Genomic DNA, 27,660 nt, shown 5'->3' with positions numbered 1-27,660 from the left:
CTTTGGTACTTACACTGGATTCTTTATCAAGTCTTGTAATGCTTCCCTCCAGCTTTCTTTGCTGGAATCCTTGAGTGTGAGCGTGAGTGCGACGCCACGGTCACGCATGGCGCGGCCGTTGAGCGCCTGGTCGGCGTACAGGGGCACGGTTAGCATAGGGACACCGCACGCTACTGCCTCCTGTGTCCCTAGTAGACCACCGTGAGATACGAACAGCTTGGTGTTTGGGTGGCCTAAGAGAATGAAAAAAATATCGAGAATTACTATGGGTTTCTGAGACCAAAATCACCGTTTAAAACATGTTGTTATCTCAGTTTTGTCAAAGGCAATGACAGGAACGATGATGTATGTTTCATTCAGAGATTTTGGCTTTAAAACCACCGTTAGGGGACGTTTTAAAATCAAATTCATAAATGAGCAACATGGGTTGGAACAACAATGGGTCTTGGTTTAATGACGGATTAATTAGTAAGTATATATATTATATAAAAAAAAATTAATACATATTTAAACCTTACACAATGTTTTGTACTGCGGTATCCAGTCCATTGTATAAACATTGTCTGGCACGGTGATATTTCTCGCCAACATTCTTCTATTCATTTTCACCAGCACAGTCTGAGGCAGTTCTGACAACACTTCGAATATTTGCTCTAACTTCTTTTTAGGTATTGTCTCTATCCTTGACATAGATCCAAAACTCCAGTATACCACGCCACGATACGATTTGTCCATAATGGTCTTCAGTTCCTACAATGTAACAACAAGTTCATTAAAAAAAAAAGAAACTAGCATACTTTTTGGGACTTTGTAAAGATAGGTCAAACTACATGAATGCGAAATTCTTGGTAACCACTCCGATAGTGCAATTCGGATGTAACAGTATAATTTATTCTACATTATCAAGACGCAATGGGCCTAGGGTCGGGGGTCGATGCGATAGTCGGATTCCCTTCTGCATTATGTTTTATGTGGGTTAATAGTTATTTAGCAGAATAGATTGTTGCTAATGAAAGTGACTAGTAAACAATATCGTCGTTATCTACACTTTTCCACATCGTTTTAAGTCTTGAGTATGACTTTTTCGTATGTATCTTGAGTAGGGTTTAGCCAATAGCGGTTTGACAAGCAGATAATTTATTTCCCACTATTGTAAAGAGAGTGTTCGATGCAGAATGTGCTGACGTTTCGATTTTCCTCGTTTCTTCTGCACCAGAAAACGTATATGTGTATCGCCGATAACCCTTCAATACCATATCGGTAATCTATTACATATTTCACCTTCGGCGACCCTCTTTAATACTCTGAAGTAATTTTCTTCGTCTCTTTCCTTGTTACATCGTATCTTCACATCACTAGTATTTTAATTGGCTTTAATAAAATAAATGCTATCGATTACATAAATTCTTGTTACATTTTATTCGAATGAATGAATTTATGCTTGGTTTACATTAGGCCAGTACAGTAGGAAAGTAGCGCTCAAACAACTGGTATTGAGTAAAATCTAACTGGCACCAGTGAGCTTCTGGTACACATTTGGTGGTACTACGAAGCGTGGTCACACTTTTACTGGTACTACATTGCGATATGAAGGTAACAAATTAATAATATGTCCAAATAATCTCTAGAATTCCCTATCGTAACAAAGATTTTTCTAACTAAATTTAATACTAAACATCAGAATTGTGTAAATAATTTTCTTCTTACCCTCGGCATTGTCTGTGAGTCGTCCAAATGTAGTCCACCAACTTCCACTAGCGCAGGCACCAATGGTCGCACTTCGTTTATGCTGAAATGACTATTCGACAGCACTAGACTGTAGTTCTTGGCCAATTCCTCCAGCTTTGGTCCTGGTCCAAATAGACGATCTGCTATCAGCTGCAAAGATAAATTTTACTTCTATATCTATAGTAATGATAGGCCGATAATAATGATTAAAAAAATAAAGAAAAAAGATTCATTACCTGTGATGGCATTTGAGATTTGTACTGGTACAAAAACTTAGACCATAGCACCGCTAATGTGTTCATCAGTCTTTCCCATAGCGTCATTTGCTGTCCGTAACTCATCATGTAAGCTGGCACATAAGATGTTGCTTCTGGATTACCCAGTTGTTCATTCACCCATGGTAGTGGTACGCTCGATAGTACCCCAACAATTGGAGCTTCGAACCTTCTGCCGAATGGTAAAAAGCACTCGCTTCCGAATACTTCCACAATAACCAAATCAAAACTAAGCGTAGAATTCACCAAGGCTTTGACTGCGGGTAGTTGAGAAACTGTCTCGCAAGCGTGAACACATTCCTTCATTATCTGCTCCAAGTTTCGGATAAAGTGCGGTTTCAATGTGTTGTGCTGTCTGGTCAAATTGTTGGTAATTTCCGGAATCGTACCGGCTAGACTTATTTCTTCTACGTTCGGTGGTGGGTTTTTCTGAAACCATTACTTAAAATAAAATAATTTTACTGAAAATAGTTTGAACAATTTTGCGGTTTTCTTCAAATAGAAAAAGTTTAGTGTTAGATAATAAAACAATAGTCGGCAGAGAGTGTGGTTCGGGAGCGCGTGCCGTGCGCGATAAAAGCGCAGACGCGGGTCGGAGGGCGCGGTATCATGTAAGCCACACATGCTGTGCCGCTAACTGTATTACTATCGTTATATCACCCTTATCGTGCCACACAACATCGTTTCATTGTCTTAAACGTGCAACTAATGACAACATTGAATAGGATTCGATTTATCAATAAATTTTAATACACGCTCTTTCATGAACTTGAGTTCAACGAATTTTTCTCTGTGTGTGTGATTCTGATGTGAAAGAGATATCGAACTATTCGATACAAGATTTACAACTTTTATAGTATATCGCCAACTATTATACAACGTTGAAATTGCAAGATTGCGTCAGTGAAATCTTTTTCTTTTTAAATACTAGCGATGTTCAAAAAATCGAACGACATACATGGTTATGTTACATAACAACTAAAATTTATTCACAATCTTAGAATTGCGAATCGATTCATTCACTTAAACGATGTTTTTAAGCAGCTCACCTCACTATTAACTAAAATTGATCTCAAATGTAGCCTATTAAATTAGTATTTGTATAAGTGGAAACATACATGTATTTTAAGGTCAGCTTATTATTTGATGTTTCACAAATAATAAATGTTTATTTGAAGGTATCTCCAGTACAGTTGAACGGATCTCGATGATTTTTGGTATACAAATAGAACATAGTTTGGCAGAACACATAGGCTACTAATTATGTTTTTTGAATGCCGCGCGGACGGAGACGCGGGCGACGGCTAGTAAATACATAAAAGGGCCAATATGTCGATTAGTGCAATGCTATACAAACAGTTTTATAATCTGTTGTGAATGACATCTATTTATCAAACACCAAAGTTGTTCTACTCTATTGGTAAAGCAGGTTATTACATTTTTCATTAAAAACAAATTAAATAATGCCAAAGAATCTTATGATTAATGTTATGCAATCCTTTTTGTTTTTTTGCTTAATAGAAAGTCTTTAAGATAAAAGGATGGACAGTTTATAGTCTACGGTAATTCAACTATTGAACGGAACATAGTCTTCTAGTTTTGCACTTTGTAGAGTCGTGATACTTCAATCGAACTAGCGAATTGAACTAGAAGCACCCCATGCAGGGGTACGGTAACTAGTATTGATAATGATCCATCGTACCCAGAATTAAATGCGGTTTAATAACTCTTTTAATATCTTATACTTAGGTAATTTATACTTATAAGTAAGTAAACAACGCTAATGAGTTCAGTGCCGCCACGATTTTTACGCGTTAAAAAGAACGCGCACGGCGATTCAGTAAAACGTGTTAAAGTTAGTGAAAATATTTATGTCACGGAATCGGAACACTAGTCGTAAAAATTGATAAACAAAGGTTTGCGAAACAATCGTGTTTCTTTGAGTACGCCGGCGAGTGTATATTAGACAATTATTATTAATTATGTATACGTCGTTATCCAACGAGAGCAATGACCCGTTATTCTAAACTAATAACCTATGATAATAGGCGCGAAGCGTGTGAAACAATTCGTACACATACTACGTAATCATTAATTCAAAGTACAAATTAAATTGCTTTAATTGATGTGTTATTTGTGTCATCGTATGAAGGATCACCGCTACCAAATTCCAATCTCAATCTTACTAATATTATAAATGCAAATGTTTGGGTGGATGGATGTTTGTTTGAAGGTATCTCTAGAACGACTGCATAAATCTCGCTGAAATCTGACATAGATTTAGAACATTGTATGGAAGGACACATAGGCTACTAATTATGTTTTTTTTAATTCCGAACGCACGGAGTTGCCGGCGACAGCTAGTACAACTATAATCCTGTCCGAAGAATAATGTTACTTAGTTTTCAAAGTCGTCACTTTTTACTGTAGACCGTTTAGATGTTTAGGAAGAAACAAACTTGAAAGAAAATTGGTTGTTTCTTTCGAATTAACTGATTAAAAATAATTAAAGATAACGGTTTGACTGACGTATATTTCGGTCTACCGACTAGTTTCAGGCCCGTCGGGGATCTTTCTTTAGGGTGAGTGTATTAACGGGCTAAACTTTCTGTCGCGTCACGCCGGTAGTATAATGTCTCACGAAAGTTTTAATAACTTAACTGATTGAACGTAAAAATATATCGATGAAATTAAATGCGAATCGAATAAATCTAACCGAAATTAGTTATCAGCTGACGAGTGAACCTTTAAATCTGTGCTTACCCGCTTAAATATTTTTATTAATATTTATTTTATTTTACGGTTTACTAGATAGACGGTTCGACCACCCTCGTTATCGAAACTATCCGGACTTGCGCATTATATCTTTGTCCTTAGGCTGACCGGTGTCGATTGATCGAAGCGCATACACGAATTAATGCAATGAACTCGGATAGTTTGATAAGCGGCTTTTTTTTAATTAATATATTATACATATATTACCGAAACTGATAGCTTGTGAATTATATAATCACCATGCGATATGTGGCATTTTAATAATGGTGGACGCCAGTAACATCGTTTGCACAAATGTGCCGACTCGACCGATGCAATACAACGACCAAACAGAAGTCAGACGGGATAGAGAAGCAATTCTGCGTTTCGTCTGATGAATTTGTGTGATGAAGGCCTTTTACTTCCCTTCCCACCATTTTCTTACAAAGTAAAGATCGGAAGGGGATGTGAATTTGTCGGAGGAAGGGGCGCATATACGTAGGTGAGATATCCTCTTACTGTGCGTCTCCTCCTGCGTCGATTAAACGTAGGCAACGCATCTGCCATTTTGGATGTCTACGAACAGAGGTCGCTTCGCTATTACGCTAATTCAGATGACCGCTTGCTCCTTCACCACCTAACGAATTAAATAATCATCTTCAGTGATTGAAACGAGGCCACATTTGGATCCATCATGGCGCAATGTAAGTGACGTCACGACCGGTTAAGCATAACCTTTGCAGTAGAAACTTTATAAAGGTTCATTACATAAGAAGGATTATCTTTGATCCAGTTGTTTTATAGATTTTTGCGTCCGTCTTTTTTCAGAAATTTCGGCATAATGCGTGCGGGATTCCAGTTTCTTGTATCGGCCTTTATACATTACAATACGTAAAACACCGTGCTATTTGATATAATATGACATTAAAACGTAATAACTTTAAACCAGACTAAAAATTCTGCATTTTGCCGATATTATTGAAATGCGATATCACTTGTTTATACTCTATGCGTTGATTAAAAGAGTTCATAATTTAGTTTACGTGCGTTGCACTACACCTTTAGTCTCTATAGTTTATCATATGCGTTATTGATCTCTAATGTGCATACATTTAATATTGATACGTGTCCCAGCTTAGGAACCCATTACTGGAATAGCTTTGACGAATATATACGGTATAACTCACATACCGCTTGCTTGCTATAAGCTGTCATGTCAAAACTTGGGATCTATTTAGTTCTTGGACAGACATGGCGATTCCTGTCTTCACATGAAGGATGATTAGGTGGGAGAGCATAAAGCTTCCACATCCGTATAATAATATTCAAATCAATTATTTCGGGTTATAAGATCACTTAACAGTCTCTTCGTCTGAAGAAAATCATGAGCATTGTATATTTTTATAGGATTAGATATATTTTATCATAGGTTTTTATAATAATTACGAAAAGTAAAAATGTTTGTGATAATATTGTAATTTTGTAAATTTAATATCAGTACATACCATGGGGAAGTGAGTCAGAACAGTAATATGGTGTTGTCTTTTGGCGAGAGCTTCTATGAGGCGGCCGTACATTGCGTAGTGGCTTCTAGTGTTGGTGGGCAGCACGGCCAGGAGGCGGGCAGCGTGCGCCGCCGCCGCGCAGAGTATCACCATCAGCCAGAGCGACCGCGCCTGCATCTCACTGCCGTCTGCCGCGGATTGCACTCGCGCCGCCTGAGCCCGCAGCACCCGCGTGCAATTTGCACCGATAACGGATGACGTTTTCCAATACATGCCACGCACCAAACGGCATGTCACACCATCTAACCTTTACCTCCCTCTTAACACTTTCAGGCAGTGTCATATTTCATATTCCTCTTCTATCTAAGTTGGATCGGTAGTGCAAGATTTTTTATCTTCGTGATGTTACAAGATTTGTGATTAATTTGTGTTTGATATTGAACTCGTTAGTTCTAATGTTTATATGAGTTAAAATTACATATATTTTGTGGACTACATATAATTTGTGACTAATAGAATTAGTGTAAGTACAATTTTTTTGTCGTATAACTTAGAAAAAAGTGTAGAAACTACTAAAGTATATGATCCGATGATTTACCATAAGTTACAATCCGGAACAACATTTTCTCCCAAATTAACAAATTGTAATTCAAAGACAATCGTTAATTAAATTATTCAAACTTTCGTGAGACATTATAATAAACTAATATAAAAACGGGAAACTAGTCGGTGCCGCCACCGAACGAATATACGTGAGTGTTTAGCCCTTTTTCATATAAGTTTTTTTTATATCATAAGTTGGCAAACGAACGAGCGGCCACCTGAAATCGCTGAAATAGCGAAGTGACCGTTGCCCATAGACATGCGTGCATATGCGTTGCCTACCTTTAATCGACGGAGGACAGGATGCACAGAAAGAAAATATTTTCCCTTTCCATGCATCCTCTCAAAAGTTAGGTTTACAATCGTTTACAATAGGTAAAGCATATATGACATATTAAGAAGTTTTTATATATTGTTTATTAGAAACTATTAGTATGTATTTATATTAAATCGAATTTTGAGTTCAAGTTTCGGTGGAAGGGTATAAAAGAAAAACACTCTTCAGTACAATTATTTCAAAGATAGCACCAAATTGTAGCTTACGAAACAAGCAATAATTATTATTTATTTGAAAACTATTTTATATTTCCCATTTTTATGATCTCCTAATTGTTATTTTAAAAAAATATTTTACGGAAAATATTTGTACTTTACGAGTTTTAACGTATAATATCTGTAGTGAAATAATTCGGGTTTGGATTGAAATGAAATGTAGGTCATGAACTTGCATATCGTGTATACTTGTAGGTATGTCTTTCATTATCACACTTATTGTTTTATGAATTGGTTAAACGCTATCGGTTGCTAAGAAGTGTAATTGCATTAATTATTAAATTTAATATCATAAATTAAATACCTAAAGCGTCCACAATCTGAAATATTTATGTAATAATTTTTGTCATTATAGTTACGCCTCTCAACATTAACCAGATGAAACCAGAAACACAGCAAGTGCTGGATCTCTTTTGCATTTCCTCGAGTTTTTATCTAGCGGATGTTTTATTTTTAAACAATATTCAAAATATTTTAAGTCAATTCCTAATTTTAGCAATTAATTTACCACGTTGTTCTATTAATACTAGATATTATTTATTACCCATAGTTAGAGGATTAAAAGCCGAATTATTCCACTGTATGGCGGCCATCTTGAATCTTAAAACAAAAACTAATCTCAAGGCTAAAGTTTCGCTTTGTATTAAAAATGTTCGTAATAATTTCTACTAAATTAATATATGAAGAAACATCTAGAATGTGAGTGCATTGTGTACTGATAGCTCATTAATTGCATGAATTGTTGGAAGATATTTGCGCACTGTTTACATTCAGTCATTAATCTAGAATTATTAACAAGAATTTGATTAGAACTAAGGTTCTCAGTTGTGATATAACTGTTTATCATTGTTAATAATATTTATTCCACTCCATTACCAAGAATATTCATATTGTTTACTTGTACTAGAACTAAGGAGACCTTCATTCAATATTTCCCCGGCCAATGTCATGGAAAGAACAAAAAGGCTCAAATTCTGTGCTACCATTTTTTGATTTTACAATTTAATTAAAGTAGCTATTAAACAATTATACAGTTTATTTTAGTGTCTAACAACCGCACTCAGGGTCGTTTATCGTTCTCTTAATGTAGATTACTTATACTAAATCTACACCTAGCGACTTCTTTAGTAATCACTTTCTTTCTTTTCTTAAAATAACTGTAGAACTGTCTTTACTTTGATGTTCGGAAATATATTCAATATATCAAAATGTGATCTCTTCATATACTAACTATTCAATAGATTTAACCAATAGAATATTTGTAATAGGTCCATTTGTTTCAGTTACGAAGTTCAGGTGGAGGCAGATGGTCGCCGGCGCGGGCTCGGCCAGCGCGTGCTTAAGGTGTTGGAGAAGCTGGCCCACGCGACGCGCATGCGCTGTGTTCGGCTTACCGCGCTTACACATAATCCCTCGGCATCTGCGTTCTTTAGGGCTTGCGGGTTAGTAGTACTACATTAATATTATCATCATATGCCTACTGTAACCTTCAAAAACGTCCTTATAATAGTTTATTCACGATACCGTTTAATCTTTAAGAAGAAAATCTAAAGTCATTATGACATTTGTTTCCACCTATTCCAGTTACCAACTATCCTTTTTCAATTTATTATGCTATCTCACTTATATCTCTAAGCTCTAATTCATCGATAAATCAACTCGTTTATGTTGTTTTTTCGTATGCTTTTATTTTTAAAATTTGCTAATACTCTTAATTTCTGACGTCAGTTGACCTTTAATATCCAACCAAATTAAAATGTTACGTAATAATGAACATTATATTAAGTTAATTTAGTTACATTTCTTCAGGTACATTCTCGATGATACAAGTCCGTCCATAGAAGAAGCGACACATTATGAAATACTCAGCAAAACGACAGAAAATGAAGGGGGAACAGATCCTCCGATCGCTTCCTAGTACTTAATTTAATTAAATCGTATTAAAATAAAGTCGGAAGGAGTATAGAAATAATTCCACATTCAGATTCTATTTATTTTAATAGAGTAAATGAATAAATCGTAAAGTTTTCTATATACATCCACCTTTATAGTGAATACTAGCAGATTTTTGAGATTATATCGTCGTAGAATAATTAGCTCTCTTATAGGTATTAAAAATAGACTACTCCTCTCCCCCTCCAAGACTATTCGTAACAAAAGAATAAATCCTATTTTTAAATGATAATCAAATTGCATTTAAAATCTTTTTTTGTCTAGACTTTTTTATGGGCGCTTTTTTCTTTTTTTGGGTAAAAAACATCATAAGTACAATTAAAAATAATTTAATTCTATCGTAAAATCATCACAAATCAGAAATTGACTTGAAATCTTGAAAATAATGATATTACTTTAAAATTAATCTGGGTAATAAGTAAGGGAGAGACTTAAAATACATTTTTTGAGTTAAAATCAAATGGTTTTATTTTTCTCACTATGGATAGGATCGATATTGTTAAAATAAGAAAAATATTAAATATATAGATTTTTAATAAAATAAATATTCAAAATTTTCAAGTAAAAGGTATAAATTCTCTATCTATAACTATATGTACAATTAAAAAAGGGCTGTATACAAAAAAAATCATATTTCATGAACACACTTTTGCTGATAACCAAAATCCGATATCAAATTTCCGGGTAATCCCCAAAAAGGCTTGACCGAATTTGACACGCTTTTTACTGAAAGGTAGCTGATGTGTGCGTAAGAAACTTGGTTAATTAATTTTTTTAATTTGCGCTGTCAAAGTCGCAGGCAAGCGCTAGTTATAAATATCTACGTTTCTACATCTAGTGGACTGTCGCATCTATCTCTTGTTTGGTTCTCAGTTTGTACAGAACCAGATGGTCGCATTAAATGTATTGCTAATGAAGTATGCTGGAACAAAGTGTTAGATTGTTGGACTAATTCCTGGGACATTTGTGGTACACTTTGTAAATCCGTATGAGGTGTCCATGATCTAGGCAGGACATTTGATTGTGGAGAGGTCGGTGGTAGTGTAACATCTTGTGGTGGGTTAATAGTGGTACATTTCTCTCTTCGTTCTCTCGCACGACGGTTTTGAAACCAAATTTTTATCTGGAAGAAATTTTTCTATAAGATTAACTGAAAATATAGGTTACTTGAATAAACCATACTGTTAAATTTTTTCGAAATGATGTTTTTTAAAAATGGGATTTCTTCTATCTATAAAAAAATATATTTACTCTGTCATCTCGTAACTGCAATGCTGCTGCAAGGGCTCGCAGTGCGGGCGGTGCGAGGTAAGGTGCGCGTGCGTACGCGGCCTCCAACGCCGCCGCCTGCGCCGCGGTGAACGGCACCCGCGCGTGTCGCCCCGACCGCCGCACCCGACACGTAGAACTTACAGACCCTGGCGCATACACCATAGTTAAAGTAGACCCAAACTCTTCGTAGTAAATATTGTGATGGAGATTAATAGGAAGACAAATACACTGGTTCCTTTTATCCTCTTTTCGGTTTATTAATGTGTTAACATTTGAGACTACCATACTTATTGTCCTTAAGTTTTAAGGCCTTTGCTACTTGCTGAGTTTGACAACATTCAGTAAAAAGGTTTTTGTTAAGTGTTAAATTAATTATGATGTACGCCTTGTAAAATAAAAGTAGCAATCTTACGGATAAAAAAAATTGCTACATAACAACACTGGAAGAATGTACATTCGTAATTGATCTTAGGGTTAAATCATGTTGAATAAATTAGTTTTGTCTCTGAAATGTAATCCTTACTTGGTAACCGCGGCGGCCGGTATCTCGTACAGACCAACCAGCTCGGTGTAGCCACATCCTCGTCAGCCGAAGTGTCGTCGCCTAAAATTCTTTTAATACTAAAATCCGAATTGCTCTTTGCTTCCGAATGACACGAATCCATAACGTTCCCTTATCCCCGACAAGATACGTTTAAACCAGTATCCTACATACACCACATTTAAAGGGTATGTATTACAAAAGAAGGCAGGACTATTTAGACCCCGCCTAATCGTACCCCATAAGGTAACGACCCTTGTATCCATAGATGTTATCATATACCACAATCATTGGAGGCACGCACCAATGAGTTTTTAAATATTGTGACGCAGGCTCATTCATACGTATTTCTAATATAAAAAAAAAAGAAATTGAAACTGTATACAATAGGATGTTATTAGTTTAAGGGCATGTGGGAAAATTAATTTGTAATACGCATTGTGTTACTATTGTTCGAAATATTATGTAAACTGATATGTTGCGAAAATAAATTGCTACTTCATTTGATATTGTTGATGTTGGATTAAACTATGGCGAAAAAAGTGTTGTAATTTATTGAAAATTTACAAAAAGATACACCTTTGATTGAAATTTATATCTTAAAATATGACCGGAACACTCACAAATACGTTACGATTGATAAGTAAAATTTCGAAAGAATGGACAACCTTTTAATTATTTTTTATAAGTGAAAAAATAATTCTTAGTAGCATTTGCCACTGGTAAATTACATGCGCATGTCATATAAAAAAACTAAGACTGATATGCAATTTTGCTTTTTAATCCCGTATCTCTATTTCACCAGTATTATTACTATTCTACAATTTAAGACATTTTGCAATGTTGATGTAATTCGCATCTGCAACCCATGTTAACCACTTATCGTCCACCGTGTAGATGTCACTGGCAGATAATATAATCACTGTGTACGCAATCTTCAAGTGCCACATTATTTTATTGTAATACATCTGACCACAATGGAAACAACTTTACAATAGAGACAAAATGGCCGTGTATTCAACGATGTTAATGTAACAGAAGCTCTTGAAATATATAAAATTTAATTGCAGCTGTCCTATTAATAACCTTTTTAGAATAAACAAATAATATTATCAATTTGTATTTGATATTACGTAATTCTTTAATTATTATTTGTATTGAAAGCCTTATAAACCGATGGCACCTAACCATAAAGTTATATAGGTTTTTACAGCTTATTTGTCAAAAAAAATCTTGGAAGTAACCTTTTCATTTTCTACAGATTGATTAAAATAACCACAGCACAAGACATGCTACCGATGTCTTCACTCCTATAATATATTTTTAATCGTCAATTAACTTCTAAACTGATGTGAAAAGGTTTCCTTGGGGATGTTCTAAGTAGTACTGTATTTGTTTATTGCAATTACCTAAATTTAAATACAAATATACTCATTATTATGTTAATAAGTAAGCTGTACACAGGATTATAGGTAAAGAATGGAATTAGAGGTCGATTAGCGATCAAACAGAGTATAAACTAGTCGACCTTGAGAAGTGACTTAGGTGTTAATACAAAAAATGTAAGTGTTTAAACAGTTTTGTTAACAATGTTCAGACTAAATATTCGAAGATTGCACTTTAAATATGATATTTCAGTTTAGATGTATAATATTATAAGTCGTCAGTTAACGGAAAGAACCAACTCGTGGATAACGGTATGCCGCAGAAACGATAGTGCAACCATGGTTTACGGAATTAAAAAGATAAATATTTATTAATACTTCTCTCCATTACAGAGTTTGAAATTAAGGATTTGTCTTTAAGGAGTCAAGAACGAATTAACGAAGGTATTTTATTCGAAGTGTGACTAACTTTATTCAGTTTATTTATGCGACACTCGAAAATACTAGAGTCAATAACAACTACGTAATTAAAAATTCAAAATATTAATTTTAATACAATTTTATTTTTATAAATTTTACAAATTTTGTCACACAAGATAATAGACTCGTAAAAAATTACGGATACAGGGCTATCCTACTTATAGCGAGGTGTCCGAGCCTCAATTCAAGCCTGCACAAGGCTGTTGCGCCGACGAGAAGGCAGTGCGCCGGCATTACGCTCTCATTGTGTTTACAATCGCACTTCATTGCACACGAATACAAATACAAAAAAAAGTAACATTAAATAGTACTTTTGTTGCTTAATTTTCTACACTGTGACAATATTTCAACAATGTCTATTCCGGAATCATTTGTGCTGTCTGGAGGTGATTTGATGCCGCGAATCGGTTTTGGAACTTGGCAGGTGAGTTTTTTATGCTTTTTTAAATGTGTTTAGATATATCATATCATATATTAAATATCTGAATGTTATATCATACTTGTCTAATAATTTAAGGTATATTTTAAAAGCTACTTTGTAAATAATGCGCATAAATAACAATTATTTTGTATAGTAGCAAAGTTTGATAGTATGTGCTGATACATTTCAAAACAATCAAATGCGAATGAACTCGTGGGAAATGGAATTGTTTAAACGTAACACTTTTTAAGCAAACAGTTGCCTACTACTATTACCATTAATTAAAAAGTATGTTGTGAATTTAAATTAAAAGTTATTTTTTCCCTGTTATAATAGACGATTGTTTTTGTTCTAATTCCAGCTCTACACAGTCGTTACTCTCTTCATTTTCCATGTACTTTTCGGAATTTTTTCTGTTTATTTTCGTACATTCTGTTTTCTTTAATTTGATGTAACGTTTGAAGCAGCTCTTTATCACGTCCCATTTAGATTTGTGAAGTCTGGTCGAGGAATCAGCGATAAAAATAGGTCGGCTACATGTCTCCGCATGGTATATATGTTCAGAGCAATGAGACCAGCCATCACTGCAATAGGAATATGATTCCTCACAATTATCATTAGACGACAGCCCCCTTGAAGTCGACGCATGACAATTTGTACTATCGTTAGAACATTTTTCCTCAACGACACTATCACTACAATACATATCTGACGAAGTCATCAGAATGGAATGTTTTTATGTACATTAACTGTATAAATTTTACATACATTATACATAAACATATATACGAAAAATATTAAAAGACAGATCGAGATTGACTTTAGCTTTGTCTATCAGTCATCAGTGACACAAAGCATAATAAAAAAGATTATAAAAACTCGATAGACCATCTCCTCTATGCATGAAGTGATAAATGCAAAATTAATTTAACCCTCAAGGATGTTTCAATAATTAGGGACGCATAGATATAATATACTGGAACTAGTAGATGCTCCTGGCCTTTCTCTTACATAACTGGGATATTAATAGGCTTTACTATAATCGCTAACACATATCTCTTCTAAATATTTAATGCTAAATTAAAATGCTGGTAATATTATCAAAAATTAACATTTGCTTCTATAGGCACCTTTGTATATATTCTTGTCTTAGTTTTTCCTAAGAGAATGAGGGAGATGAATATACAAGTGCGATTACAGTCAAAACCCACAGTACGATTAACAAGGACAGACACGTATTTAGTGTTTGAATGCAATAGTCCGGTAGAGTTTTAATCAATTGAGCAATTATATTGTTAGGTTTCCTCTACCGCTTAAAAAACAACTTTGTTAAATGAAGTTTTGTAAGTAATCGACAAAAAATATAGCTCCTAACAATTTTATTTCCTTTCTTTTTATTGCATTCTTTTATTTAAGTGAATTATTTTGCACTGTTATATTAATCCTTGAAGAATAACGTACTATTCACTAAGCTTCTATATCGTGACAAGCTAAAAATAGTTCATTTTTGGCTTGTCATGATGTGATTTCATGAATCAAGTTAATACAACGTAATATAATAACATAAGGTTTTGTTTTGTTTGTTCGTCTCATACGAGTTAGCACTGTAAAGCCTTGATGCTTTTTTAACTTGGCAAACATTGCAATAGCGTGACTTGCAAAATAATTCCTATAATTTATTTCTACCGTCGATTATTAAATTTTATTATATCTAAAATTCATGCTGAATTAGTAATGAATTTTGAATTACAAAAGTCTATTGTAATTCTGAAACACTCCTAATTTAATTAAATTAAAACAAATAAAGTTTAGTAGCAATTTAGAGATTAGGGAGCTCCAAGTCTTAGTCTGAGCCGAGGTGACGCAGGATCGCGGAAGGAGACTTATTGTAGGAGGCCAAGGAATATTTTTCTATGGTTGTTTTTTTTTGTGCCACGAAAATAAACTTTGTATGTAATGGTTGATTAAATTTTGTAGGCATCAGATGATGTACTTGAGCCCGCAGTAGCAGCGGCTCTCGGAGCTGGTTACCGTCATTTTGACTCTGCACGTGCCTACGAAAACGAGGCGGCGCTTGGTCGAGCACTCAATCGCTGGATCAACAATGATCCCAAGAAGAGGAAGGAACTATTTGTCGTCACGAAACTACCACCAGGAGGTAAGCTAACAAACATATTTATTGCTACTTTTAAGGAAAAATTTAGATACACATTTTTTTTCAAACAGATTCTGTTTCGAATGTTTGAGTTTTCTTTTTTTAATTAAGATTTCCTTAAACGATTTCAACAAACTTATGCTAAAAGGTGTTCCATGACAAAAGTCGAACAGCAGACCATAGAATTTTATAATTTCTGGGGTTATTATAATAAATCTACACTGAGGGACTGCTTTACTACTGAAAGCATAATGCATGTCCTAATTATATATTTCCAGGTAACAGACCAGACTTAGTGGCGGAGTACTTCAACGCTTCGATGAGTGACCTCGATCTAGACTACCTCGACTTGTACCTCCTGCACACGCCCTTCGCGTTTGAGCACGTTCCTGGAGACCTGCATCCTATGAATCCTGACGGAACCATTAGAGCTGATCTTACTACAGACCTCATCGGAGTTTGGAAGGTATCATTTATTTATAATTATTAATAAAAGACAAAGGACTTTTCGTATTTTAAACACAGCTTAAAAAATCTGTTAGTTTTTTTTCTCGGTTAAGGAGTAAAATTTCCAAAATAATACTTTCTAAATTCTTAAGAGCGTAAAGTAAATAGTTATTACTACACCGCACTAAGAATCGTGATTGAACTCGAGATGTTTCAATAATTGTAAAATTATTTGTAATACCAACGCTCTTTATCCATAGATAACAAGCAATAACTTCATGCGTATTATGAATAAACATAACAATATAATTTATACTTCTTGCATCCTATCTAATGTCAATTTGACACCATCAAAATTGCGTGAAACAAAGAAATCCAAAATGTGCAAACGAAATTCTTGTTTATACTAGCATTTCCAAATAGACTTTTGTAGACTTTTTAAAATTTAAATGATGGGCGTATCTTTTCCCCATTATGGCGCCGGGGAAATGACCACAGAATATGTTTTGAATAGATTTAAAAACGACTCTGTGTACAAAGAATGCTGCTATCCAATAAAAGAACTAAAGCAAAAACCTCATCAAAGAAAAGATAATATTTTGAAGATCTTCAATAACGAAGAAATAATCAAAAACATGAAAGATAAGAAACTAGAGAATCATTTCTCATGGACTAAAGTTTATCGATCGCCAGTTCCTACCAGGCAAATGGATGAGCCACAAAACGGAATCGATTCGATTTGCGAAAGTCTTATTTCGAAACAATCAAATAAAGCAAGTAGAACAACTAAAACAATAAACGACACTCCTCAGTTATTTGAAACGGAAACTTCGATTGCTTCTATGGTAAATACGAGACCTACAATGAGTCAATCGATGACCTGTAAAAAGAATCTATTTAATAAACTGTCAGCTAAAGTACTATGCCCATGTTGTACTGGAGGCGATGACGGAATAGAAAATGCGCGGGAATTATACGACCGTCATAACCCAACTAATTCGTATGAAACGATCGATTTATCGAAACCTAGTGATTACAATGAAGAAGGTTCAATAAAGATGGATACATCTCGCATAAGTACAGAAAATCTACACAAGGAAGGTTTGAGAGACAAACGAAAATGCAACAACTATCAAAAAGTCTTTAAAGCTATCGTTACTAATACCTATAAAAATTTAATTTCCTTATTCCATTCAAAATAGACTAACCGGAAGAAAATCGACATGCACATACATCTATCAAACAATAATTGAAATTATATTAAAAAAAATAACTAACGGAACCATTGTCAGTACTTTTAATATGTATTTTATTAGATTAAATAAGTGACTTTAACTAAAAATATTTTTTTTAGACGAGCGAATAAAATACTGATAATATTAGGCCATTCTCATTGTGTTACACTAAACCTTTGCTGTTATAACAGCACTTAGAACAACCTTTTTTTAGTACTTTTACCATGAAGTAACTAGATATGTTTAATTATCGTCTACATTAACCTTTTACTTTATTGGACTAACCCTTTAGTTGAAAGATGCATTTTTCTTACCGATTTTCTATTTCTTCGTATGGTTTTTTAGTTATAACTGATGATTGATTGAAAAACAAAAGAAAATATATTTTGAAGCGATTTTCGTTTTAACCTTTTCATTGATTATTTTATTAAAAACAATTAAAATCATAGAGTATTCAGTCGTTGGTAAGATGATAATAAATTAATTTTAAACGGTGTATCTGATTCATCATTTTTCAAATAAATTTCACCCGGACCGTATATTTTATTCACCTGTCGATGACCACTACATAGACTCTTTGAATTTTGAGGCTTATCTTGTATATTTAGAGGTGTTTCTTTTTCTTTAATTCTGTTGTAAATACTTGATATTGTATCTATAGAAGTATGGCTAAATCTTTCCGGAACGTGAAGAACTAAAACGTGATTTTTCTTTGTTTTGTTTGTTAGTTTTGTTTTCGACTGTTTGAATCTGCGGATTACATTATATAGGAAGACGTGGATGGTATTGGGTTGTTTCGCCTGATGACGTCGTCGCCATTCCACGTCGAACATGCTGTCTACTGAAGACATTTGTGACATGGATCTCGTCAGCATGTGCGAGATAATCTCCATGCTACAGTTTGAATTCAGGCTGTACTGACATCCGAAGTCTATTGAATTAATCTTAACAGGAAATTCTGTAGTAACTGTATGGTACTTCTTTCTTTCATTGTTCTTTATCATAGATTTATCTCGAATATCTGTTTTACCGTTAACGTTTTTCGATTTGAAAATTTTATTCGTAAGAATTTTCTTTTTTACTTTCTTAAAAAATCTTCTGAATTTCAAAGGAAATTCTGTTGAATTCAATTCTTTACGCATCGGAGCAAATAATTTTTCAGCACCAATGATCGAGATTCGTAGTTTAAAACGTTTAGACGTCGCTTTGCTTCCTCCGGGTTCTTTAGATGTATTTTCTGCAGTACTACTTTCATTTATCATAAAATTTCTGGAATGCATTTTATTGCTTAAATTATTTGTTACGTGATATATCGCATAATGTTTCACGCTACTTCCACTCTTTTATTCGGATAATTGAACGTAATCCACATTTTTATGCTTTCTTTAGGTTTCATTGTGTTTTTTATTAGAACTTGTTATCTTCTACGTCGTCCGATACAACCGCAGTAAAAGATATCTCTAAACGAATCCAATGCTTTCATAACTTTATTAGACCATCCTGATCTTTGAATGGGTAGATGCTTCCTCTGTTGTGGAGCTTTAAACATATTGTATCGAAGAGCTGAAAGTCATCCTGAATGATAAAGATTTATTATATTTTTCTGCAGTTAACATTGTATTATGTTATTTAGTAGAATAATAGATATCTACATTTTTGATAATACAACCAAAATGTTTGTCAACTTTACCGTCATCTGTCATGGATGTACTCATATTTTGATAGAGAATAATTCACTAATCTCTATGTATAGAGGTCATTGGAATAATCTATAGTCAAACAAGGACCCATGAGAGAGTCGCTGCTGTCGCGGTTGATTCTGTCAGAATATATGTAAAACGAAAATGACACAAAAGAAAACTGCCAGATACAGAACAAAAATGATTTTGTGACTAAAATCTAGGCGCTAGTGGGGTGTCATAATTTGGTTTGACTTATGCCCATCGGAACAGATAGATATCCTTGTCAGTCTCGTCAACAATGTCAATGACAATGTCTTTGATGATAAAAACAGTTTTTAGAACACAAGCCTTTGCCCGTGACTCCGTCCGCGCGAAATTAAAAGAAAAACTTATTAAGTAGCCTATGTATTCTTCCAATCCAGAGTATGTTCTACATTTCTGCCTTAAGATCCATTGAGCCGTTCTGGAGTTAAAGATAACTGATAGAAGACTAACAAACATCCATCCATCTAAACTTTCGCCTTTTTATTTATTTAATAAGACTAGTAATATTACCGATACCAAAAAGCCCTCAGAACAAGACAGGACAGATAAGTAAAACATTTTAATTACTGGCCATTATAGCTCTTGTAAGAACCTAAAGTACTACGACCTCACGTAAAAATCATTACTACGTCCTGTAATTTACATAATAAAAATATTGTATTTGTATGTACAATTATCTTTTTATATCGGTTATTCTGTTTAATTTTGACATATTTTACTACACGAATAATCTGGTGAATGTTTTTTTCATGGTGAATTTGCAGGCACTACTCAAGTTGAAGGAGAGCGGTCGTGTGCGTCACGTGGGCGTGTCTAACGTAAACGAGGAACAGCTGCAGCGACTATGCGCGGTGGAGAAACCTGCCTGCCTGCAGGTGGAGGTACACTTACTGTGTCAGCAGAGGGCTCTCATCGCCGCGGCCAACAAGCTTGGTATACCCGTAGTGGCATACTCCCCACTCGGCTCAAAAGCCCTCGCGGATGCTCTAGCCGCAAAAACAGGGTAAGCGAAGTAGTAATTGACCTGTCTTTGTATGTTAATGTCAATTTTTGTAGGGAAACGTAATCAATGTGATAAATATCTGCACATTACAGCTTTAATTTTTTTGTAAAATGTTAGTAGATTTTTGTTTGTTTATTAATATTTCTTATACCATTACAACTAAGCTCTATGCTTGTGCTAGGACAATTGTCGAAAGGCGGGATTCGAACTCTCGTCGACAACTAATCGGATGTCCGTACTCTTAACCATTAGGCTATTGGCGTTTAAAAGTTATAGTTTTGTTATTAAATTATACGTTTACTCCTTTGTATTAATAGGCGAGAATACCCCGACCTACTACAGTTACCGGCGGTATTGAAAATTGCAAAAACTCATGGTAAAACTCCTGCTCAAGTGCTACTGAGACATTTACTTCAGACCGGAGTCGCGGCCATACCTAAGAGCACCAACCCTGAGAGAATCAAACAGGTAATTAAAAAAAACATCTATTTTTACGTTTATTTCGTCAGTAGATAAATTAAAATTAAAGCTTAAAAATCTTATTAATATTATTAACGCCAATATTTGGCTGGATGGATGGATGTTCGTTACAAAGTATCTCCAGAACGGCTACATGGACTCGCTGAAATTTGGCATCTATGTAAAACATAGTCTGGAACAACACATAGGCTACTAAATAAGTTTTTTTTTTAATTCAGCGCAAACAGAGTCGCGGGCAACAGCTAGTCTCATATAAAATGATAATGTTTTTTTTTAGAATATCTCTGTATGGGATTTCAAACTGTCAGATGAGGAGATGTCAGAATTACGCGCGCTCGACCGCGGCGAGGAGGGTCGGATATGTGACTTCTCTTTCTTTAAGGGTATTGAGAAGCATCCAGAATTTCCTTTCAAGAAATCTTAAAACTATGTCAATATAAATCTACTCACGTCTGTTTAGTTAACACTAAAGGTGTATAGGCTTAAAAATATACATAATTAAAATATTTTTAAAAATATGTTTAATGCACATGAAACTATATTACAAAGATATATAATAAACAAATATCCAAAAAAAATCCTATTCATTTGTACTGTATTGTATTAAATACACACGCAGAGTATTTCGTGAATATTAAAATTAATGCACATTATTTAAATAGGAAATGAACAATGGCCTTTAAGTAAAACTAACCTTTAAACCTTATTTAAACGGTAACATCGAATATGTCTGTAATGTTAATATTGTTTCAAGATATGCATCAAAATTATTTATTTTCTGAAAACATACCACAAGGATAATAATTAAATAAACTCCCGCCAAATTAACCATGTCTATGAATCCTCTATCGAACATTATGCCACAATCTATAAAATAAAAATAAAAACTTATTTGCCATACGTTTGGAAATAATGCAAATCTATGGTAGATATTAAAAATCGATTCAGCCGTAAAACTTACAGAAATTCATAATAAAATGGACATACGTGTACGTATTTATATTGCTGTAGCAATACAAAATTATTAACCTATTCCTATTAAGGGAAATACAATAGCAAGAATAATAAATACAACATTTCAAACTTTGGAACAAATATATGTAAAAGTATTAATGTAACAAGAAAAATAATTTTATAAACGCATTGTCATGTTAAATAATGCCTTTATTTCTGTTCTGTTAATGAGTTTATAATAAAGGATATATAACTTTCCTTACCGCTTAGTTCTTCCAAGACTTTCTACAGAATTGAACGTGTTTCCCCGATTAAAGTTAAAAAAGTGCACGTATAAATTAATTATGTCGTTAATTTTGAAAGGAGCCGTTAATTTGTATTACTATCTCAACTATGATATTGCGGGTAAGTAAGTTTTATATATTAAATATATTTTGTGTCGATTTCGATCTAGGGACTACCTTAAACGTAAATAAGTCTAAGACATCAGGCCGACACAGACTCCGAAATAATAATTATTATTATAAAGTATAGAGATATTTCAGGAAAGAAATTAAATTTATTACTTTCGGAGGTGTGTCTTAATGACATTATTTTGTTACTTTTCAACGCATTTTGTTTGCGTATGTTTTTTTTTATAAAGTCGTTTTTTTTTATTTTTCTTACAAATTTTGTTTTATAAACACAATACTGAGTGTAAAGGGCCATCACTTAACATTAATATTTACTTTTTCTTGAGTTGATTTTGAAGTACCTATATTTCGCATAATATGAGCGTTTAAAAAAATCCTCTACTATTGCTTTTTCTATAAGTCGCAGGATGGCCAAAGAACTTTAGGCAACATGTTTTTTTTTGGTTCTACAATAAAGACAAATTCGGAAGATAATAAAGCAACCTACATTTGCCTTGGCTAAATTATTCTTCTTTGAAAGAGTATTCTGACTAGTTCACTATATGTGAATTTTTATTCTATTTATAATAGTATTTATTCCTTTTTTTTTGCAAAATTGTTATTATTATTTTTAACTTTTAGAGCTTACGACACAAAACTGGCCACTCATGAAGACGCCGTGGCCAGGTTTGCTTATAATTGCAATCTATATAATGACCGTGTGCCGTTGGCTCCCAGACTGTATGAAGCATCGCCCCCCATATGACTTAAGGAAAACTATAGTGTTGTACAACATATTTCAAATTATATGCTGTATTTATGTGCTTTATCAGGTAATTATTCACCTTTACATCTCTTTCATAAATATTGTAAAGTATGGCCATTATAGGTACATGTCGGGGACTAGGTTGGGATAACGCAGGCTCGGGTAAACTAAACTTGTTGCCGGAGACCAAGACCCACATGTCGCTGCGTCGTCCTAATTAGTTATAGTATTGTATATTGAATTTATCACAATGTTTAATTCAAATCATAACCTAAATAATTAAGGTCCACGAAAGTTAGTTCTGTAAATATTCTTGATAAGTTAGTCAAAAAACGTTAAGTATGTGTAATGTATTTTTAATTTCAGAGTCTAAAATTGGGATGGTTGAGTCGTTACCGTATTGTTTGTGAACCTATAGGTGATGGACCCCAGAGCATTGACTATGCCTGGAAAGTTTGCTACGCGTACTTTGTTATAAAATTAATGGATCTGCTGGATACGGTGTGTGTTTTATTAAGAACAAAATTGTTGCAAACTTGCGCATTTACATTTGAAAATTGATAAATTCGCTTTACATCACCATGTTGCTGATGAACTGAACTGAACTTTATTATATATTAGAGCTCGCACGCAACTTCGTAAAAGCATATAAAATATATAAGCCCTCATGCATCAAACAAACAGACATACATTTTAAAAAATGTATTTTTCTTTATTACTTACACAAATACATCATGTGTACGATATATAACTTTTTAGATGCTACGTACATACACTCAAATTTTTATATGTATAGATTGTTTAATTGCAGGTATTTTTTGTATTAAGAAAAAAACAAAATCAAGTGACATTTTTACATGTTTACCACCATATGGGAATGGTGGCAGTCGCTTGGGGAATAGTTAAATGGGTACCAGGTACATAAAAATTGTATATATTATAAAAAAAATAACAAAAAATCTAATAGCAATTTTTGTTTTGACCACACATGCTTATTACAAAAGTATTACTCTACTGCTGAACAGATATAGAACACTACATGTGTGCCGAATTTCACCAAGATCTATTGAGTTGTTCTATTGAGGAGATACCTTTAAATATCCATCCATATATCTAAACATTCGCATTTATAATAGTATGTTTTCTTACAGGTGGACACATGACGCTGATGATACCTATCAATTCATTCGTTCATATAATTATGTACACGTATTATTTGCTGACCGTATGGGACGAGTCCTACAAGAAGTCTCTCTGGTGGAAAAAGCATGTTACACAGGTACAAATTGTGAGTATATCCCTCAATTTCCACAACCGAATTACATTTAATATAATTATTGAAGCCTTTTACTTATAAAACGGTTTTATTTGACTTCCTAATTTCTGTATAATATAGTGTCCAGCAGTGGACTAATATAGGCTGATGATGATGATGATGATGATGATGATAGTGATTCAAATTAGACCCACTTCCCTTTTATAGATCTGTTTGGTATAGTCTTTTTGAAATATCTTCACCGCTCTGAACATCGCACGAGTCGTTACTCAGAACACGATATTAAAAGTAGCGGAATATAAAGGGTTCCGAAGAAAGGGCCAAGATATTTGAAAAATACTAAACATATCTTTAGTTTTGGTCAATACATTATAATAAAAAAATAATACCGATTAATGTTTAAAACTTATTTTTTTTACGTTTTTTTTTATATCACAAGGTGGAAAACTAGCGAGCGGCGACCTCGTTTTTGTTTATTGTAAACAAAAGTTTTATTTAATGACAACGTCCTGTAGTATTGTTGCGACTATATTGAACTGTGATTCAACTTTGTTTCAGATACAATTCACCATACTGCTGGTACATTTCATCGCGCTAGTCATAGCCAAGGATTGCTCTTTACCGCGACAACCTGCTTACATTATGATACCTCAAAACCTATTTATGTTTCTCTTATTTAGTGAATTTTATTACAAAACATATGTACAGAGTAAGAAAGATAACTAACTTTAATTTTTATAGGGATTTTGAAGAAAAGAAACGTAATATGTTTTAATAAATTGTAATTTATTTGCTCCCGTCATAACACTTTTACTTATATTAATTAAGTACTTTTTGTAATTTTATTACGTCACATCACAGATGATAATTATAACCAAAAAATATAAACACTGTTATTTCAAAAAATCACGTCTGCATATCGCTATTTTTTTTTAAGTATATGTCAGATTCTTCTCAAATATACAGGAGGATTTTTAATGGATGGATACATTAAGAGTCATCTGTATATTTGTAATTAAATACAGGCGATTCTTAACAAATGGATAAATTAAGGATCATCCTGTATACAATTTAACTGAGGCGCGCAAACAAATTTTGCTTGACAAGATCTATTACATTACTTTGACAGAACGAATCTATGACAGCTTTTGTCAAATTAAGTTTGTCAGTGGCGCCCTCTACTTCGTCATCGTCAATTTGTTTGCCATCATTAGCAAACATCTTTAAATTCTCTTTCAATAAATCAATTAAATTATTTGTGCTTATCATTGACGGCAATTCTAGCTTATTTAATTTATTATCTAGTAATTTCTTTAAATCTAATTCTTCCTCGACTTGTGTCTCTACTTCTGAGTTAACGTCACAAGTTCTCTGTCGTTTGACACGTCGTAGTTTCTTTTTGTTTTCTAAGTATGTCTTAGCAACTGTGTCGAGTTGTAGAAATAGTACTGCTAAAGGTGTCTCTGATATATCATCCTGTAAATATATCAAGTATATAAATCAATTTAATATATATATGTCTATTATGTTGTATGTTATATAATGTGACTTATTTAATGCTTAATGATAATATTACTGGTTTCTGAAATCAAAATCTCTGTACAAAATATATTGTTACCCTTGTCATTATCTTTGACAAAAAAGAGATAAAATATGTTTTCAATGGGGATTTTGGTATCAGAAACCCACAGTAAATAATTTTGGTATTTACGGAGTGTTCAATCTCTTATGTTGGTGGCCAAAACCAGTGCAGTAAGTATGCAATTTTACTAATGTGTAAAGTGATAAAATTCATAAAATTAATTGTGTGCTCTAGAATATTTTATATTTTTCTATTGTAATTTCTATATTTCATGAATTCAAAGAATAACATGAACCTGCAATACATACCTCATTTGGATTGACTAGAAGCTTGGCAGTTTCTTGAGGCAAATCTTTACATATTTGAGCTACTAAAATTTTTATCAATGCTTCAGAAACCTGGGTTGATGTATCCTTTTCCTGAAATAAACCAATTAAATTTATAAAAAGAAAAATGTATAATCATCATCGATTTAATGTAAACAATACATACATGGGGTAACCAAATGTTAAGGGCAATATTAACATTGTCAATATTTTGCACATAATGCCACCAGCCACTGGGTACTATCAAAGCATCCCCCGCTGAAAGTTCTACCAACCGAGCACCAGTCAAACCTGTAAATATAGCAACCATATGATTAATCCCTATTTTTTTTCCATAATTGCCAGCATTAAAAAAATAAAAAAATATATTATTTTTGTAATCTGACAGTAATTGTCAAAATTTTCATTGTAACTATTCTCAATTTCTTGTACAAAATAATTCGTTGCAATTAGCTAAGAAATTAAAAAAAAAGTATATACTAGTCTATGAAAAAAATTACCATTAAAACTATCTAAATTACTGGGACAGTAGAAATTCAGTTCGCTATATACACTTGACTCTTCATAAGGCACTCTGGTTGGCTTCAGGTTGCCAGTTTCCGGAGGAAACAATATCCAACGCTTTCTGAAACAAAAAAAATTGACAATGAAAAAGTTTTTAACAAGTACCATTGGCTCTCAAGACTAGTTCACTTTTTATGAAAAAATTGTAGTGGCATAGAATGTGTTAATATTTGAATTTATCTTCCTAATCACATAGTAACAGCAGTAGGGAAGAGACTGTCCACACTTTAACATTCTCTTATTCTATCCTGCGCATTTGTTTTCAGGCCACATTTGTGACCACTTTTGGAATTAATTTATATAAGTACACCAACCTTCCATACAACTGTGTTATGATATTGTATCCATAAGTATCCTGGTGTGCAGGTGTATGTGCCCCTTTACTCCCAATCCACAGAGTACTGTGTGAGGCATTTTTATCAGGATGCCCAAACTTTTTCCATGAAACCTCCTGAAGGAACATATTATTTAAGCTTTTAAATCTGCAGATTAAGTAAATTACGTTAAGTTTTCCGACATCTAAATCTAGCAAACATAAGTAAAATTCTTGCATAACTCTTTAATACAAAGAAGAATATGATACAATGATGACACACTACATGAGAAGTCATTTTACCTTAATTAATTCATTATCTGAATTGAACCATTGGTGTAAATATTTATAGTCAAAATACATCCACTCTTCACTGGCCTCTGCTTTTCCAATAAACTCATTAAATGTCATTAACCTCTCATTGCACATCCTTTCCCAGCAAGGACCCGTAGAAACGAAATTTCTGTTCATACAACGGAAAGGAACCGCTTTGTCTCCGAAAACCGAAGACCACTTTTCCAAATTCCACCGGCATAAGGGCCAGTCGTCAACAAATTGTCGCAAAATAAGCGGTATAGCAGTCTTTTTTATTATTTTTTTAATTAAATCCTCGTTATGAATAGAAGTCATGTTGGTTTTACAGTAGTACGAATTCAATGCCAATATTTTACCAGTAATTAGTCATCATTTCATGAGATCATTTTTCTAGGCTCATTAGAAGTTTGAAATAGTAAATGTTTTGACATAAAAACTTGACTTGTCCTTGACATATGTTTTTTTTAATAATTATAGTCTGGTTACAAAACCTTTAAGCCATTCTCTTGTGTCTTGGCGGGAATCTTCGAAAGATGGCCCTTATAATTGGGGTGAACTAAATTATTTTTCAGTATGTTGAACACATAAAATTATTAGTTAATCAAAACATACGCCGCGATTACAATTAAATACATTGACAACTTGACGACAACCAG

General features: G+C 33.6%; 5 protein-coding genes across 6 annotated transcripts in view; 3 read left to right on the top strand and 2 right to left on the bottom strand.

Annotated features, from left to right (window-relative positions):
* Positions 1-6,487, bottom strand: part of UGT47A1 (UDP-glycosyltransferase UGT47A1) — a 7,832-nt gene extending 1,345 nt beyond the window's left edge. The window contains exons 1-5 of the mRNA XM_013315555.1: positions 6,263-6,487; positions 1,965-2,432; positions 1,708-1,878; positions 519-750; positions 14-233 (exon numbers count right to left, since the gene is read on the bottom strand). Of these exons, the coding sequence (XP_013171009.1) occupies positions 14-233; positions 519-750; positions 1,708-1,878; positions 1,965-2,432; positions 6,263-6,439 (1,268 nt within the window). The 5' untranslated portion in view covers positions 6,440-6,487. The remainder of the gene's footprint in view (positions 1-13; positions 234-518; positions 751-1,707; positions 1,879-1,964; positions 2,433-6,262) is intronic.
* Positions 1-9,644, top strand: part of Naa40 (N-alpha-acetyltransferase 40) — a 12,434-nt gene extending 2,790 nt beyond the window's left edge. The window contains exons 4-5 of the mRNA XM_013315556.1: positions 8,701-8,859; positions 9,227-9,644. Coding sequence (XP_013171010.1) covers positions 8,701-8,859; positions 9,227-9,335 — 268 coding nt within the window. The 3' untranslated portion in view covers positions 9,336-9,644. The remainder of the gene's footprint in view (positions 1-8,700; positions 8,860-9,226) is intronic.
* Positions 9,645-13,149: 3,505 nt separating this feature from the next.
* On the top strand, positions 13,150-21,609 carry LOC106120256 (alcohol dehydrogenase [NADP(+)]). The gene is made up of 6 exons (XM_013315552.1): positions 13,150-13,472; positions 15,447-15,627; positions 15,903-16,090; positions 19,798-20,036; positions 20,354-20,504; positions 20,794-21,609. The coding sequence occupies exons 1-6, from the start codon at positions 13,401-13,403 to the stop codon at positions 20,938-20,940; spliced, it is 978 nt and encodes a 325-aa protein (XP_013171006.1). The 5' UTR covers positions 13,150-13,400; the 3' UTR covers positions 20,941-21,609.
* A 193-nt stretch (positions 21,610-21,802) lies between these two features.
* LOC106120257 (elongation of very long chain fatty acids protein 4) lies at positions 21,803-24,655 on the top strand. Its single transcript, XM_013315553.1, has 6 exons — positions 21,803-21,875; positions 22,505-22,695; positions 22,995-23,129; positions 23,440-23,545; positions 23,780-23,916; positions 24,463-24,655. The coding sequence occupies exons 1-6, from the start codon at positions 21,815-21,817 to the stop codon at positions 24,628-24,630; spliced, it is 798 nt and encodes a 265-aa protein (XP_013171007.1). The 5' UTR covers positions 21,803-21,814; the 3' UTR covers positions 24,631-24,655.
* Positions 24,656-24,849: 194 nt separating this feature from the next.
* On the bottom strand, positions 24,850-27,639 carry HSPBAP1 (HSPB1 associated protein 1). 2 transcript variants are annotated; one of them, XM_013315107.1, is made up of 6 exons: positions 26,993-27,639; positions 26,691-26,824; positions 26,313-26,437; positions 25,979-26,103; positions 25,795-25,905; positions 24,850-25,380 (listed from the first exon to the last, which is right to left on the bottom strand). In XM_013315107.1, the coding sequence occupies exons 1-6, from the start codon at positions 27,317-27,319 to the stop codon at positions 24,976-24,978; spliced, it is 1,227 nt and encodes a 408-aa protein (XP_013170561.1). In that variant the 5' UTR covers positions 27,320-27,639; the 3' UTR covers positions 24,850-24,975. The 2 variants fall into 2 exon arrangements, with proteins under 2 accessions (XP_013170561.1, XP_013170560.1); XM_013315106.1 differs by having other exon boundaries at positions 26,691-26,827; positions 26,993-27,638.
* Between the last annotated feature and the right edge of the window lie 21 nt (positions 27,640-27,660).

The sequence above is a fragment of the Papilio xuthus genome, unplaced genomic scaffold (assembly GCF_000836235.2).
Source record: "Papilio xuthus unplaced genomic scaffold, Pxut_1.1 DF826961.1, whole genome shotgun sequence".
NCBI lineage: Eukaryota > Metazoa > Arthropoda > Insecta > Lepidoptera > Papilionidae > Papilio > Papilio xuthus.
The sequence above is the reverse complement of the archived record's forward strand: the minus strand, read 5'-3'. Positions and strand labels throughout refer to the sequence as shown.